Genomic DNA, 13,680 nt, shown 5'->3' on the forward strand with positions numbered 1-13,680 from the left:
GCCAAAAAGGCACTTTGATTACACCTTATCTGAATGGGGGTACAAAGAAAAATCACAATTTGAGCCAGAAAACTGAACAAAATACGTGGAGACTTCATCGATGTGAAGGTGTATCAGTTCATTGGATTTGTTTGTGAGTGTGGCAGTACTGGGAACCTCACATCCGCAAAGGTGGTACCCCTTCTATCAACATCAACAAAACAAACCTGCTGTCATTCTGCGAGAAAAAAACAACAAGTCAGCACTAGGTTATTTCGCCCATTTCGAATTAAACGGTGGTATATCCGTTTGTCTCCGCACCCAGAATGGCTGCAAATTTTGATTGGTTCCGTCAGACCGTGGACAGACTAGCTGTCAGTGATTCCCGGCGGGAGTTGCTGTCAGAACTTAAGGTTGCTCTTTGTGGCCTGAGTGCCAGGGATTTGTCTTCTGTTGCTAATCTTCTTCCTCTAGCGCCTATTTTTGACTCCGTCAACACCACTGAAAAGTAAGTCCTTTTTATTTTCATCCTATCATTTTAGCCAGTTCTACAAACCTCGAGCCTCATTCAAAGAAAAGGATGACTTTCTCAAGTGGCTAGGTTAGAGAGAGAGCTCTATGTTTCTGCTTCAAAAGTTTGTCACTCAAGTCGAATTTTGGTTTCGTTTAAGGTAGATATCCCAGAGATGTTGATGATTAATTACTGATCTCGTTTGAAACCACCTCATGAAAATCACTAATCACGGAACACATTGTGCAATGGTGTTCTAGCTGTAATGAAATTGATTCATTTATTGTCTGTTTCTTCTGCTATAGGGACCAGTTGGAGTTGGCATGTGATGTGCTTGGAAAGCTTATGGGAGCTTTGGAACCGAGTACTGTCCTTGCTCAGTATGGACCGCAAATTCAGCGTACTCTGATGCACCCAGCCCCTCGAGCTAAGGAACTTGTTCTCAGAGAGGTTCGTACATATCGAATGCAGTTGGGCTGTTGTTTCCAATCATCCTCCAGGCCCTGAATGAAGATATGTTGACCTACATGATTATTTATATAGTCGTTTTAAAATTAAAATTTCAGTTGGATCGAGCTGTGACCAGCCATGTACAGATGGTAGAACGGTTGAGTGCAGAACAAGATTTACTTGTTTGCATAATTGATTGTTTGAGTCTTGAAGAAATGTCTGCTGCAAGATATGCTATCTCTTTGATGAAAAGTCTCGGCTCATGTCCAGTGGGTTTATCAGCTTTATATTCTCCGATAACTATGCAAGCTCTTCAGGTGGCTAGCAGCAAAGGAGATATAATACGATTCAGAGTCTATGAGGTGAGTCACTTTTGAAATTTTGCTGCCTCAAACATCAATAATCAACTTGATTGCAAAGTGGTATATTACATTTGTGTTTTTTTTGACAGGTTGTGGTGGCTGTTTCAGCACAAAGTGATGAAGGACTGAAAGCCAGTCAGAATAGCGGCTTCTTAAGAGCTTTGTTCTCTGAGCTCCGAGGAGATGATATTTTAGCTCAACTGAATGTGTTGGAAATGACCACAGCTCTTGCCCTGCAGCAGCACAGTCTTGTATTTCTAGATGAGCAAGGCATTCTTGACTTCCTCGCAGAAAAACTGACCAACTCTGAGAATGATCCACTGTCTTCTTTCTTAATTCCAGGTAAGGGGCTTGAGTTTGTGTCATTTTGGTGAAGCATTTCATGTGTCATAATTGCTGCATCCTACTTATTTTCTAGGCCTTATAAAGTTCTTTGGAAATGTTGCTCAATCAAGACCAGACGAAATGGTGAAAAGATTCCCCACCTTGGTTTCCATGATGTTTGAAACTTTAGAAGCAAGTGACATGGCAGTGTTGGGAACTGGAATGGAAACTTTAGGATTCATCGCCACCACACTGAAAGGAAAATACATGCTGCAATCCCAAGGTATGGTTAACAACAACACTGAATTTCCAATGGAAGTTTCATGACAAATGTAAATTTATGTTGACTTAAATTGCAGGATCTAAAATACCTGAAACTCTGCGTAGAATGGTTCAAAAGCTACCAACTTTGCCCACAGACGTAAAAGTTCGATTATTAAATAGTATATCCAACATTTTACAATTGCAGGTATGGAAATTATTATTTATTTATTTTTAATCTATTAGATGCAAGCTTTGAGCATTGCAATAATTGAACAACTTCTGCTCTCATTCAGGTGGCTGATCAAAATAACCAATCTTTATCAATGACTAAGCGTTGGTTTGAAGCTCTATCCCCAACACCTATGGACTTTGTCATGTCTCTTTGTCGTCAACCATTCCCAGAGATAAGGCTCGCTGGTTTTCAACTTTTACATGTCCTTGCCACTAACCCCTGGGGCCAGGAGTACATTGTGCGAGCACCTGGATTTGTTGAATACCTAATGGATCGTTCAACTGAAAGTCTGAAGCCATGCAAAGATGCTAAATTTGATGTGGTGCGTAGTTTAGTAACAAGCCCCTCTTCTTCCTCTGTTATGAACCCAGATGTCTTGGAGCAGCTTAAAGACTTTATGAATCAAGGAGAATTTTATACTCGTGGCGAGACGGAAGTAGCTATTGAAGGAGCATCATGATCCATTCCAATTATTTTCTTCACACTGTACACACTGCCAACAGAATTCTGAAGTCAAGGGAGGTGTCTATACATGGTGTTTACACTTCCCTATGCAGTTTTATAACTCTATAATCATCACTCTGTGTTCTTTCAATATTTTAAGTATTGGTTCAATTGATTGGCTTAGTCAACATATGTCTGTAATGTGTGAAATAACATTAAAGAATGTAGGGAAAATTTAAAGTGTCATGCTCATGCTGTGATTAATGTTCCCTGCGATTACTCACTGCATCCACTGAAAACAGCTCATAAAATTTTTACACCTTGATATCAATGGACAATAAATAGTTGAAAATGGACTAAAAACAAAGACAGAAGTTCATATTATTGATTTTATAAATTCCAACATCTATGATGATCACAATTTGTTGTACACTACCTCCCACTACAGCAGATAACATACAGGTACTTGCCTCCAAACACACTCACTAGAAGACTCATTCTTTACAAGTAAACAAATTCATAAATATTTTTTCACGAGAATGAAAGCTTTAGTGAAATGTGTGGAGGGTTATAAATTTTTACATTTCACAAATATACATTAAGTTTACAATACAGTCTACACATAGAAACACACAACTTATAAGAAATTTAACTTTACAGAGTTTATCAAGGTTGGTTGATGGATGGAGAGTTTGATTCACAAAATCAAATATGTGCCAAAGTTGCACTACAAACATCTTTACACAAATTTGAACAAAATGGAAGCATGGATAATACACCAGATTGAAATCAATAGACTTGTAAGTTTGTACATTCTGGGTGGGGCCAAAGTCAATGAGAAGAAATGTGCTGGACTGGAAGATAAATTTATGAACCATTTTCTGCTGTTCTCAGTATCACAAATAATATAGAAATAAATACTTTTCTATAAAAACTAACTAACCTAAGTTGTTTCTGCCATGCCACTTTTCATCAGAGATAGGAAGTTTTGAAAAGCCATAGGCAAATGTACATAATCTCTCATACACACAAGATTTTAAATTCATTTTCTTCATCTTCTTTCAAACAGGCAGGTTAAAGAGTTGCCGCAGATCACAGTACCTTTGAGGAAAGGTTTACCACATAATAGTAAAATTTACAGATTAAAGTATACACTCTCACACAAAATATTGAACCTGTACAGACACACATATTTACAATCTTCAACTTAAAAATTCATATCACAGTTTAGGTAAGCTTTACATCTACTGGCCACTAGAATTATTCCTTACAAGAAACAAAAAAAAATCAGATTTATCCTCTTTACATGAAATAAATGCTGTAACGCAGACAGAGCTTAGACTTTAAAGTTAGGGTGTGGCAATCCTATTACAAAATTGTCTTGACTTTTCTGATGTATCTCTTTCGTTGAAAAGAAATGGGCGGATGGCAAAATAGAGAATTAATTCAAGACCAGTTCTCACTGGGATCCATAAGGCTCAAAGGTTACTTTCGAAAATGGAAACATCAAATATTGAAACTGACTAGGAAAATCATGAATTCTTCTGATTAATACACCTGTGAAAACCTTTTTCGAAAATCTTGTACAGTGGAGGCCGGACAGGGTGCAGTTTAGTTGCCACCGTCTCAGGGACGGACACTCGGCCGCACATGAGGTGACGACCGTCTCAGCAAGGGTGGGGGGTCAAGGCGCTCTGTAAACGTGACTGGAGTACTTCCTCCTGGAATTGTGCAGGCCGAGAGGAGAGACGGGAAGAGGGAGCAGCAACAGCTGCCGTTCAAGGTATTTCGATCACAGACAAACTCCAGCTAGGCCGCCGTACCGCGGCGTGGTTGCACAGTGGGCCAGAAAACCGGCGCCGGCGGCCAAACCTCAAGACGCGTGTTGAGCTCCAGAGTCGCAAAACAGGTCTCAAAACGAGCGTGTGACCCCACCAATGGATTCCTCGTTCGGAGAGCAATCCATTGGTGGGGTCACACGTTCGCATGGGGTCCCATCTTGCGACACTGGAGCTCAAAATCCATCCGGGATTCCGACCGCCTCCACCGGCCCTCTGACACGCTGTGAGTCGGCGGCGCGCCTCGGGTGCTTCAGTCTTGGTTCAGCGCCGCGCCGCCAGCACGAGGGACACGGCCAGGGCCATGAGCAGTGTGGCGGGGGCGGCCGGCGACCGCGGCGCCGCGCCCGTGGTGCTCGCCGACGCCGCGCCGCCCGCGCTGTCGCTGGCGCCGACGTCCTGCGCCGTGGTGCGGTTGCGGAGGCTGCCCGCCGCGCTGGGGTCCATGGCCAGCGTGTCGCGCAGGGCCGCGTGCGCCGCCAGCGCGAAGTCCTCCCTGCCGGTCGTCATCAGGTCGAACACGCACCAGTCCAGGTACTGGTCCGTCAGGTCGCCGAGCACCTCGTCCGAGGACGGCGACGACGACGACGACGCCGGCGCGGTGGCGGGCCGCGTCTTGGACACGCACTTCTCCAGGGCGTCCGTCCAGGACAGCACGGCGCCGCGGTCCTTGTCCAGGTTCATGCGCTCCGAGTGCGGGCAGCCCTGCACGCACAGCTGCACGCCGTCGCCCTGGCCGTCGCCCTGCACCTGCGCGTCCAGCGTCGACACCAGCTCCTCGGGCATGCGCGTCGAGAAGGCCAGGTAGCGGCCCACCTGCGGGAAGGAGAAGAGCGTCGTTAGCGCGAACTGAGTTACCCTCACGCCCCGTGAGTCTGGCGCGGAGCCGCCTGAAAAGTAGGCAAAAGGCCGCACGTTGCCACTGTAAGTAGGCAAAAGGTGCTACTCTGCCTCTCCCTCAGGCTGGCTCTGGACCCGCCACTGCTACGAGCCCCAGGAGTGTCATGGCTGTGCCACTGTAAGTAGGCAAAAGGTGCTACTCTGCCTCTCCCTCAGGCTGGCTCTGGACCCGCCACTGCTACGAGCCCCAGGAGTGTCATGGCTGTGCCACTGTAAGTAGGCAAAAGGCTGCTTCCCCGCTGCTTTGGCCTCTCCCCCAGGGTGTCTCTTTGGAGCACCGCCTACTGGGTCGGAGCCCCAGGCCCCGTGTCATGGCTGTGCCACTGTAAGTAGGCAAAAGGTGCTACTCTGCCTCTCCCTCAGGCTGGCTCTGGACCCGCCACTGCTACGAGCCCCAGGAGTGTCATGGCTGTGCCACTGTAAGTAGGCAAAAGGTGCTACTCTGCCTCTCCCTCAGGCTGGCTCTGGACCCGCCACTGCTACGAGCCCCAGGAGTGTCATGGCTGTGCCACTGTAGTCGCACAAGTCTTGTCTCTGGTTCAGGCGACGCTCGACGGCCACCTTACAGCACCGTCATGGGGCACATCGCGGGTACTCTGCTTAGCGGCATCTGGACCGACTGCGTACACCAGAGTGGCCCGAAGCAACGGGCTCTTCCCCTGGTGCGGACGGTCACGGCCTCGCCGGGCCCCGACGTGTTGGTGCCGTCGATGAACGTGTCGGGCAGCGCCGCGTCCGCCGTCGCCTCGTACGTCTTCGTCTTCTGGTTCGTGCACGGCGTCGCGGACCCCTTCACCAGCACCGTCACCTGCGGGCACAGTCGCGGGTTCAAACACTGCTACCGGCACTCGTTTTCAGCGGACGATGCGTGACACCCCACAGTGGGCCAGACGCGAACCAGAACTCTAGACGCGGCTTGAGCTCCCCAGAGTCGTTACACACGACTCGAAAAGAACGAGTGACCCCACCAATGGATTCCTCGTTCGGAGAGCAATCCATTGATGGGGTCACACGTTCGTTTCGAGTCCCATTTAGCGACTCTGGAGCTCAAAACGCGTCTACAGTTTTGTCCGCCTCCACCGGTCTTCTGGCCCACTGTTCGCCCGCTCCGCGCGGAATGGACTCGCCAGCCGGCGGGGCTTTATTGAATGTGGACGTCACAGGATGGGCGTCCTCGCCGACGTCTGAAAAAGGGGGAGGGGGGGGGGGCGATCCCGGGCAGAATATAGACACGCTGTCTGGCCCCGTCTGCTGGCGGCAGTGGCGGCAGCGCCACGCGAGGCGAGCCGCGCCAGGCCGAAGACCGTCCTAGAGACGCCGGCGACGACATCGCGCTCCTGGGCCGCGGGCCGCGAATCAAAATGGGAAAAAGTCTATTTCAGTCCGACGGCGGCCACGACGACCCGTCGCTCTGTCTCTCTCGCACCCAAGCGGGACGCCCCACGAGTGCGAGAGAGACAGAGCGACGAGAAGGACTCTCGGAGTCGGCCTGCAGGGCTCGGCCCGCCAAGGCAGTGGCTGTTCCAACCGACGACGACGACCTGGTGCTACTACGCCGTGCTACGCCGTCTGGCGGACGTCCAGGGGCGGCGACGGGAAGGGGCGGGGGGAGTGGGTGCGTTCCTGGCAATATGCAACGGAGTCTGGGCCGCCTGACATCGCTACAAATTCGTTTCAAAAACATTGCTCTCCCCCCGCCCCCTCCCCCGCCGCCAAGGACAAACGCCGAGCCGCACACTCGGACCGGAAGGAGAGAGATCAGCGGACGCGGCGGGGAATTCAGTCAACATGGCGAGCCGGCGCACAGTGGGCCAGAAGACCGGTGGTGGCGGCCAAAACTCTAGACGCGTTTTGAGCTTCCGAGTCGCTAAACGGGACTCGAACCGAACGTGTGACCCCACCAATGGATTGCTCTCCGAACGAGGAATCCATTGGTGGGGTCACACGTTCGGTTCGAGTCCTGTTTAGCGACCCTGGAGCACAAAACGCGTTGTGCGCCTCCACCGATCTTCTGGCCCACTGTGCGCCGGCGGCCCGGCCACATGCAAATAGGCCTCGGCAAACAAATACAATAAACGCGCGCGGGAGTTTGAGGAGGACGGGTCTGCGGAAACGAGAGACGGGCGGCAGTCTGTCTCTGTCTCTCTCGCGCCCACGCGGAACGCCGGGCGGAACGCCCCGTGAGTGGGAGAGAGACAGCAATCAGCGCCTCTCCTTGATTGGCCGCGGCACGCGGTGCGGCACTTGGAACGTGCAGGGACACCCCCCCCCCCCCTTCGCGCACACCTGCATTCCGCACGCACCGCGGACGCACCGCGCCCCAGGCTCGACAAATTTAGCCGGGTGGCTGCCAGTGACTGCACGCTGCACTGCACGGCCGCCGCACAGTGGGCCAGAAGACCGGTGGAGGCGGTCAAAAACCCGGACGCGTTTTGAGCTCCAGAGTCGCTAAATGGGACTCGAACCGAGCGTGTGACCCCACCAATGGATTGCTCTCCGAGCGAGGAATCCATTGGTGGGGTCACACGTTCGGTTCGAGCCCTGCTAAGCGACTCTGCAGCTCAAAACGCGTCTGGAGTTGGCCGCGGGCGCCGGTCGTCTGGCTGCGGTGCGCACTAGGGCCAACTAGGACGTACCTTGGTGGTGGCGGTGGCGTTGGAGTCCTCCAGGACGGGCTCGTTCGTCACCTGCACGGCCAGGTAGCGGTTGTCGACGAGCGGCCAGGCGCCCTGCACGCGGCAGGTCTGCATGGCGCCCGTGAAGGTCCGCAAGTGCGGGTCGCCGAACAGGCCGCAGTGTCGGAACGCCTTGCCGCCGCGGTAGCTACACTCGGGGCCCGCGGCCGCGGCGCCGCCGGGCGTCGGCGTCGTGGCCGACCAGGACGGCGTCGGCGTCGGCGGCAGCAGGGGCCGCCCGTGCTTGCGCGGCGGGGTGCCCGTCGGCGAGCCGGTCTCCTGCTTCAGTCGTCTGGTGCAGTCGTACCTGAAGGACAAGCACGGGTATGGGTTACACTGGAGTCACAGAGAGGGGGGCACACAGAGACGCATGACGCGAACCGAACGTGGGACCCCACCAATGGATTCCTCGTTCGAGAAGCAATCCATTGGTGGGGTCACACGTTCGGTTCGAGTCCCATCTAGCGACTCTGGAGCTCAAAACGCGTCCGGGATTTGGACCGTTCCACAGTGCAGTGTACGCACCTCGTCTTCAAGTGTATCAGCATGGAGTTGGACGTGTGGTAGCGGATGTTGCCGCGGCAGGCCCGCCGGATGCTGTACATGCAGGTGCCGAAGTCGTAGAGCACGCCGCAGAAGGCGGCCGACCCCTCGGGGCCGGCCAGCCCGCGCCGCTCCAGGGACTCGTCGTAGGCCCTGGTGCACACGTCCAGGTCGCAGCCCGCGCCGTAGCCATGGCCCTGCCCGTGCCCCAGCGCTGCAACAACAGAGTCCACAGTCGAGAAACGAATCCATTGGTGGGGTCACACGTTCGGTTCGAGTCCTGTGTAGCGACTCTGAGGCCCAAAACGCGTCTAGAGTTTTGGCCGCCTCCACCGGTCACCCGGCCCACTGTACACAAGCCCTAAAAAAGTCGAAGATTAAAAACCGGGAATCGAACCCGCGACTGCCGGTCTAGGCCTTCGCGACTAGCAGTGCAGTGCACTTACGTAACCCCCCCCCCCCCTCGGTGGCGTGCAGCGAAGCAGTGCAGCGCTGCGCAGCGGAAGCGCCAAGGCCAGCCATCGCCAGCCATCCACGCTCATTCATTCATTCATTCACTCACTCGTCCATTCGATTCATTCATCCTTGTGGCATTCCACAGTGGGCCAGAAGACCGGTGGAGGCGGACAAAACTCCAAACGCGTTTTGATTTCCAGAGTCGCTAAATGGGACTCGGACCGAAAGTGTGACCCCACCAATGGATTGCTCTCCGAACGAGGAATCCATTGGTGGGGTCACACGTTCGGTTCGAGTCCCATTTAGCGACTCTGGAGCTCAAAACGCGTCTAGAGTTTTGGCCACCTGTCAAAATCAAGACCCTTTTCGCCATCGCGCGGCTTTCATTGACTTCGGCAAACCAGTCGCCGCTCCTTTGCAGTGTACTACCGTAGAATCCTGTCAAAGACATTTTTATTTCTAGCCCGTCATGGACTTTCCGTGTCGAAAACACACTCTATACCATCGGCAGCAATACCGTAAATGTCTTAGTCTACGACACAGAATTCTGTTTGTGCAGTGTGCCTGCAACTTCAACAGCAGCGCCTCTACCCGTTTTCCCGCCGCGTGACCAGACAGAGCGAGACGTGGCGTCGCGGCCTCAGCACCTGCTGATAAGCATGTCACTCCGCACGGCACGCGCGACGCGAGGCGGGGGCGGGCCTACACACTAAATGCTTATGGACTTTATCGGACTTTATGTCCATAACTATGGCCGTATTTGTGCATACTGAAGTTATGTACAAATTTGTACATAAATTAGGTACAGTGTTTTACATACCTAAGCACAAATATGGAAATATTGTTCCTAATTTATGTACAAATTTGTACGTAAGTTCTGTATGTACTAAAACGGCCATAGCTATGGACAATAAAGTACATAAGACATTTAGTGTGTAAGCGCCCTGCGCACCAAAACAAAGCGAGAAAACTCGAAAACGAACAAACCGTAACCCAGCTTCGCCAACTACAGCCGTGCCGGTAGGCAACCCGGCGGACAAGCCTGCGGGAGGGTTGCCTACCCAGCCCGGCGGCCTCCGCGACCTGGACACCCTGAGTTCGTAGTGTACGCACTGGAGGTGATAAGCAACCGGCGGAGGCTGACGCCGCGCGTCCCTCTCGTCGCTCTGTCTCTCTCGCACACGTGTGAAGGCCTATAGCCTCGTACAGGCGCGAGAGAGACAGAGCGACGGCACTCAGGGTGCCAAGGCCGCGGTCCAGGAGGTCCCCGTCGACGCCGTACGCTCGGGCTTCGCGTGGCACTTCGACAGTGTCTCAGACACCAACCTAGCCGAACTCTTTTTCAACGAACCTGCCGCCAAGTTGGAGAGAAGGAAGAGCAGAAGCGGCCAGCTCGGCCGGGGGCGGCCCGGGGGCGGCGCTCTCGGGGGCGGCGAGGCCGGGGGCGGCAAGGCCGGGGGCGGGTCGGGGGGCTCTGGGCTCCACGACCCCATCACGGAGACGTCATCTCCGGGCCATGTCCGCGACCATCTGCAACAGGAGAAACGACAATCAGAACAGGAAACGCAAGATTCGTGCATGCCTTTCTCTCTCTCTCTCAGACATCCTGCTCCAAGAGAATAATCCTTTGCCATGCCAGTGGTCTCGGGCCAGGACACCGCCTGGGCAGTTCGCGATGACAATGCCGCCGCGTCGCTGCTCCCTCTCTCTCTCTCTCTCTCTCACCGACGAGACGGCCCCGCGAGAGTGAGAGAGAGAGAGAGAGACAGAGAGACAACCTGCTGGGCCGGCCCGCTCTCCGACACAACCAATAAAAGACGGTATAAACATTTCAAAATTTCCCCCGTCGTTGCGCCCTACACTGCCAAGCAAGCGAACAGCCCCGGGTGGGGGGACTCTCCAGCGCCCTCTGACCTGACTCGACCTCCAAAACTTAACCTAACCTAACTTAACCTCCAACCTAACCTAACTTCCTAACCTGACCAAAAAAACCAGGACCACAAAAAAAAAATGCCCGATAGAGGTTGATCCAAAATTCGGCCACGAAAATCGCAAACGCGAGAGCGACGATAAGGCATCAATCAACGTTATTAAGGCCCCGGCGTTTTCGACGCGGGGATTTGATACTTTTTGCTCTCTTTTTTTTTCTGGCGTGATTTTTTTTCTTTTTGAAGTGTATACGCGGCACGGCGGCACAGCGATGCTTGCAGGAGCGGGCAGAACAACGAGGGAGGGACAAGATTTATAGCTGCGGGGCGGGGCGGGGCGGGGCGGGGCGTAACAGCCGGGCCGTTCGCTGCGAGTTACGGCGGTGCTGGCTGCGGTTTTTGATCAAATTCCCCCTTCCTCTGGCCAGCCTGGCCGGCATGGGCTGGCCGCCTTGGCCGGGCCGCGTACGCATCGGGAAATAGGAGGCTATCCGAGTACCGCATCAAACGAGACAAAAGAGGGAAGCGAGTACGCCAGTCGTCAGCAGACTGAGAGTCGTTCTCGTCGCTCTGTCTCTCTCGCGCCTACACGGGGGGCCCGTGAGTGCGAGGGAGACAGAGCGACGAAAACGACTCTCAGTCTGCAGGAATCGACAAACGTTGTGATGCGAGCGACGAGCGGAATGGAAATCCAGTTGAAATATTCAACAAAACAAATTCAATTCGTTTTGACTCTGTCTCTTCTTATTTTGTTTCCAAGTTCCCATCTCCAAGAAAACAGTGTAGTCGAAGCTATTAGCGGGATCGCCCCGTGACTGTGTGTTTCTTGCAGAGCACTTTGCCACGTCGCGTGTGGGGATCAAACCAGCACACAGTGGGCCAGAAGACCGGTGTTGGCGGCCGAAACACCGGACGCGTTTTGAGATCCAGGGTCGCTAAGCAAGACTCGAACCGAACAAGTGACCGCACCAATGGATTCCTCGTTCGGAGAGCAATCCATTGGTGGGGTCACACGTTCGGTTCGAGTCCCATTTAGCGACTCTGGAGTTCAAAACGCGTCGAGAGTTTTGGCCGCCTCCACCGGTCTTCTGGCCCACTGCGGGACGCTCCGCGAGTGCGAGAGAGACAGAGCGGCGATTCGGGCTAATCCAGCGGCACGAAGGCTCGGGCACGAAGCGACACAAAATCCCGGCTTCGGCGAGAAGTCTCGCGTCTCGCGCGCACAGTGTGCCACACGTGTGGGAACACACTGGGAATCGCTGCGGCGTCGAAAGAAGTACAAAACGGCCGGCGGCGGCACTCTTTAAAAAAATAAGTACGGGCGCAGTGGAAGTACTCTGGAAAACGAGTTCAAGGCGTAGGGTAGCGAATACTAGACGCACACTGAAAAACAAGTACTAAAAGTCCTAAATATTACGATTTCCAGTCGACTTTCTTGGCCAAAATTTCGGTCCGACGCGGTGCAAACTGAGAATTCAAAGCGATTGAACGCCATTTCTCTCGGAACATCGAGTGGCGAGGGGAATACTCGTTGGCGGGGCGTGATAGCGGATGCGGTGCACATTCCTGTTGATAACCCACCGCCTGGCTGCCACGCTGCCTGGCACTGCCCGGCCGCGCAGTCCTTAGAGGTGTCGCTGCTATCGCCAGGCTCGGCCGCGCCGCTACACTATCAGCGACAGCTAATTTCTCTGGAGGGCTTGGCAAACACCGAGACGAAAAGGTGCCGCCATTTCGTTAATCTCGGAGAGAGAGGGGGGGGGGGGGAGAGGGGAGAGAGAGAGAGAGAGAGAGAGAGAGAGAGAGAGAGAGAGAGAGAGAGAGAGAGAGAGAGAGAGAGAGAGACAGAGGGAGGAAGAGTGAGGTCGCTGAAAAAGACAACGCCTCAGTTTTTTGGCCATGCCTGCGACTACTCGAGGGGCCCAGCAGCAGCGACAGCACCGGGAAGAGAGAGAGAGAGAGGGAGGGTGAGAGAGAGGAAGAGGGAAAGAGTAGGGGGGGGGGGTCGAGAGGAAGGGGCAGAGGCAAGGGCGCGAAGCACGGAGCAGCCGTGATACGTAAGGTGTAAGGTGAGACGGAGAGGGAGAGGGGGCGAGGGAGAGAGAGGGGGCGATCCGGGACAGGGCACAGCGGGCACAGCCCAGTCAAACAGACGGACAGACAGACGGACAGACAGACGGACGGACCGACGCGAGCAACAGATGCGAGAGCAGCGTCAAGTCGGGGAAGGCATGGCTTGCAAGGCGGCGTGCACGATGGCGTGGCACTGGCACGGTTCAACCTGGGTCAGGTGGTTTTCCCATACAAGGCGGTGGTGCCGCGCAAACGCCTCGCCAATTGGACCAGCGCCGGCCGATGCGACAAGAAGTGCCCAAATCCGCCCAGTGAACCGGCAGCTCTTCCCAAATCACTCTGAATTCCGGTGTACAAATCCAGTGAATTTCAGTCAAATTTCGATGAATTTCAGTCGAATTTCGGTCGAAACTCGTAAAATTTCAGTCAAAACTCGATGCATTACAGTCAAAACTCGATGAATTACAGTCAAATTTCGATAAATTCCGATGAATTTCAGTGCATTTTACAATTTTGATGAATTTCGGTGCACAAATTTGGCTGGAGTTATTTCCCCTTGGCTCTTCCCCCGAGTGGCAGATCCATAATTGACTCAAGTCGTGGGCTGTACAGTCGCGCGAGGTTCGATAAATCGAATCCGACACACCCGAAATCGAAATCGCCACCTGCACCCTTTCCCTAGCTTCCCTCGCCGCGGCCGC

At 53.5% G+C, this 13,680-nt stretch overlaps 2 protein-coding genes across 3 annotated transcripts; one reads left to right on the forward strand and one right to left on the reverse strand.

The window, feature by feature from the left end:
- Nucleotides 1–305: 305 nt before the first annotated feature.
- Nucleotides 306–2,806, forward strand: LOC117645479 (26S proteasome non-ATPase regulatory subunit 5-like). Of its 2 annotated transcripts, none has more exons than XM_034385717.1 (7): nt 306–487; nt 796–940; nt 1,057–1,302; nt 1,392–1,644; nt 1,721–1,909; nt 1,986–2,095; nt 2,184–2,806. In XM_034385717.1, exons 1-7 carry the CDS (start codon nt 306–308, stop codon nt 2,580–2,582), a joined length of 1,524 nt encoding a protein of 507 aa, XP_034241608.1. In that variant the 3' UTR covers nt 2,583–2,806. The 2 variants fall into 2 exon arrangements, with proteins under 2 accessions (XP_034241608.1, XP_034241609.1); XM_034385718.1 differs by lacking the exon at nt 306–487 and adding an exon at nt 534–650.
- LOC117644678 (repulsive guidance molecule A-like) lies at nt 2,734–9,877 on the reverse strand. The gene is made up of 10 exons (XM_034384290.1): nt 9,799–9,877; nt 8,505–8,736; nt 7,941–8,157; nt 5,871–6,112; nt 4,765–5,347; nt 3,302–3,420; nt 3,180–3,182; nt 3,027–3,065; nt 2,851–2,922; nt 2,734–2,761 (listed from the first exon to the last, which is right to left on the reverse strand). Exons 1-10 carry the CDS (start codon nt 9,875–9,877, stop codon nt 2,734–2,736), a joined length of 1,614 nt encoding a protein of 537 aa, XP_034240181.1.
- Nucleotides 9,878–13,680: the final 3,803 nt, after the last annotated feature.

The sequence above is a fragment of the Thrips palmi genome, unplaced genomic scaffold (genome assembly GCF_012932325.1).
Source record: "Thrips palmi isolate BJ-2018 unplaced genomic scaffold, TpBJ-2018v1 HiC_scaffold_18, whole genome shotgun sequence".
NCBI classification, from domain to species: Eukaryota; Metazoa; Arthropoda; class Insecta; order Thysanoptera; family Thripidae; genus Thrips; species Thrips palmi.

Bases quoted from the DNA above. Each gene is read 5' to 3' on its own strand.
- LOC117644678 (XM_034384290.1), bottom strand. From the start codon at position 9,877: ATGGCCGTTTTAGTACATACAGAACTTACGTACAAATTTGTACATAAA. The intron at 6,113-7,940 runs GTACGTCCTAGT...CTGTGCCCGCAG, and splicing joins ACGCCACCGCCACCACCAAG to GTGACGGTGCTGGTGAAGGG. The intron at 3,421-4,764 runs GCGAGCACCACG...TTTATCTTCCAG, and splicing joins GCGCGGGCGGCGCGGCGTCG to TCCAGCACATTTCTTCTCAT.
- LOC117645479 (XM_034385717.1), top strand. From the start codon at position 306: ATGGCTGCAAATTTTGATTGGTTCCGTCAGACCGTGGACAGACTAGCT. The intron at 1,303-1,391 runs GTGAGTCACTTT...TTTTTTTGACAG, and splicing joins TACGATTCAGAGTCTATGAG to GTTGTGGTGGCTGTTTCAGC. The intron at 1,645-1,720 runs GTAAGGGGCTTG...CTTATTTTCTAG, and splicing joins GTCTTCTTTCTTAATTCCAG to GCCTTATAAAGTTCTTTGGA.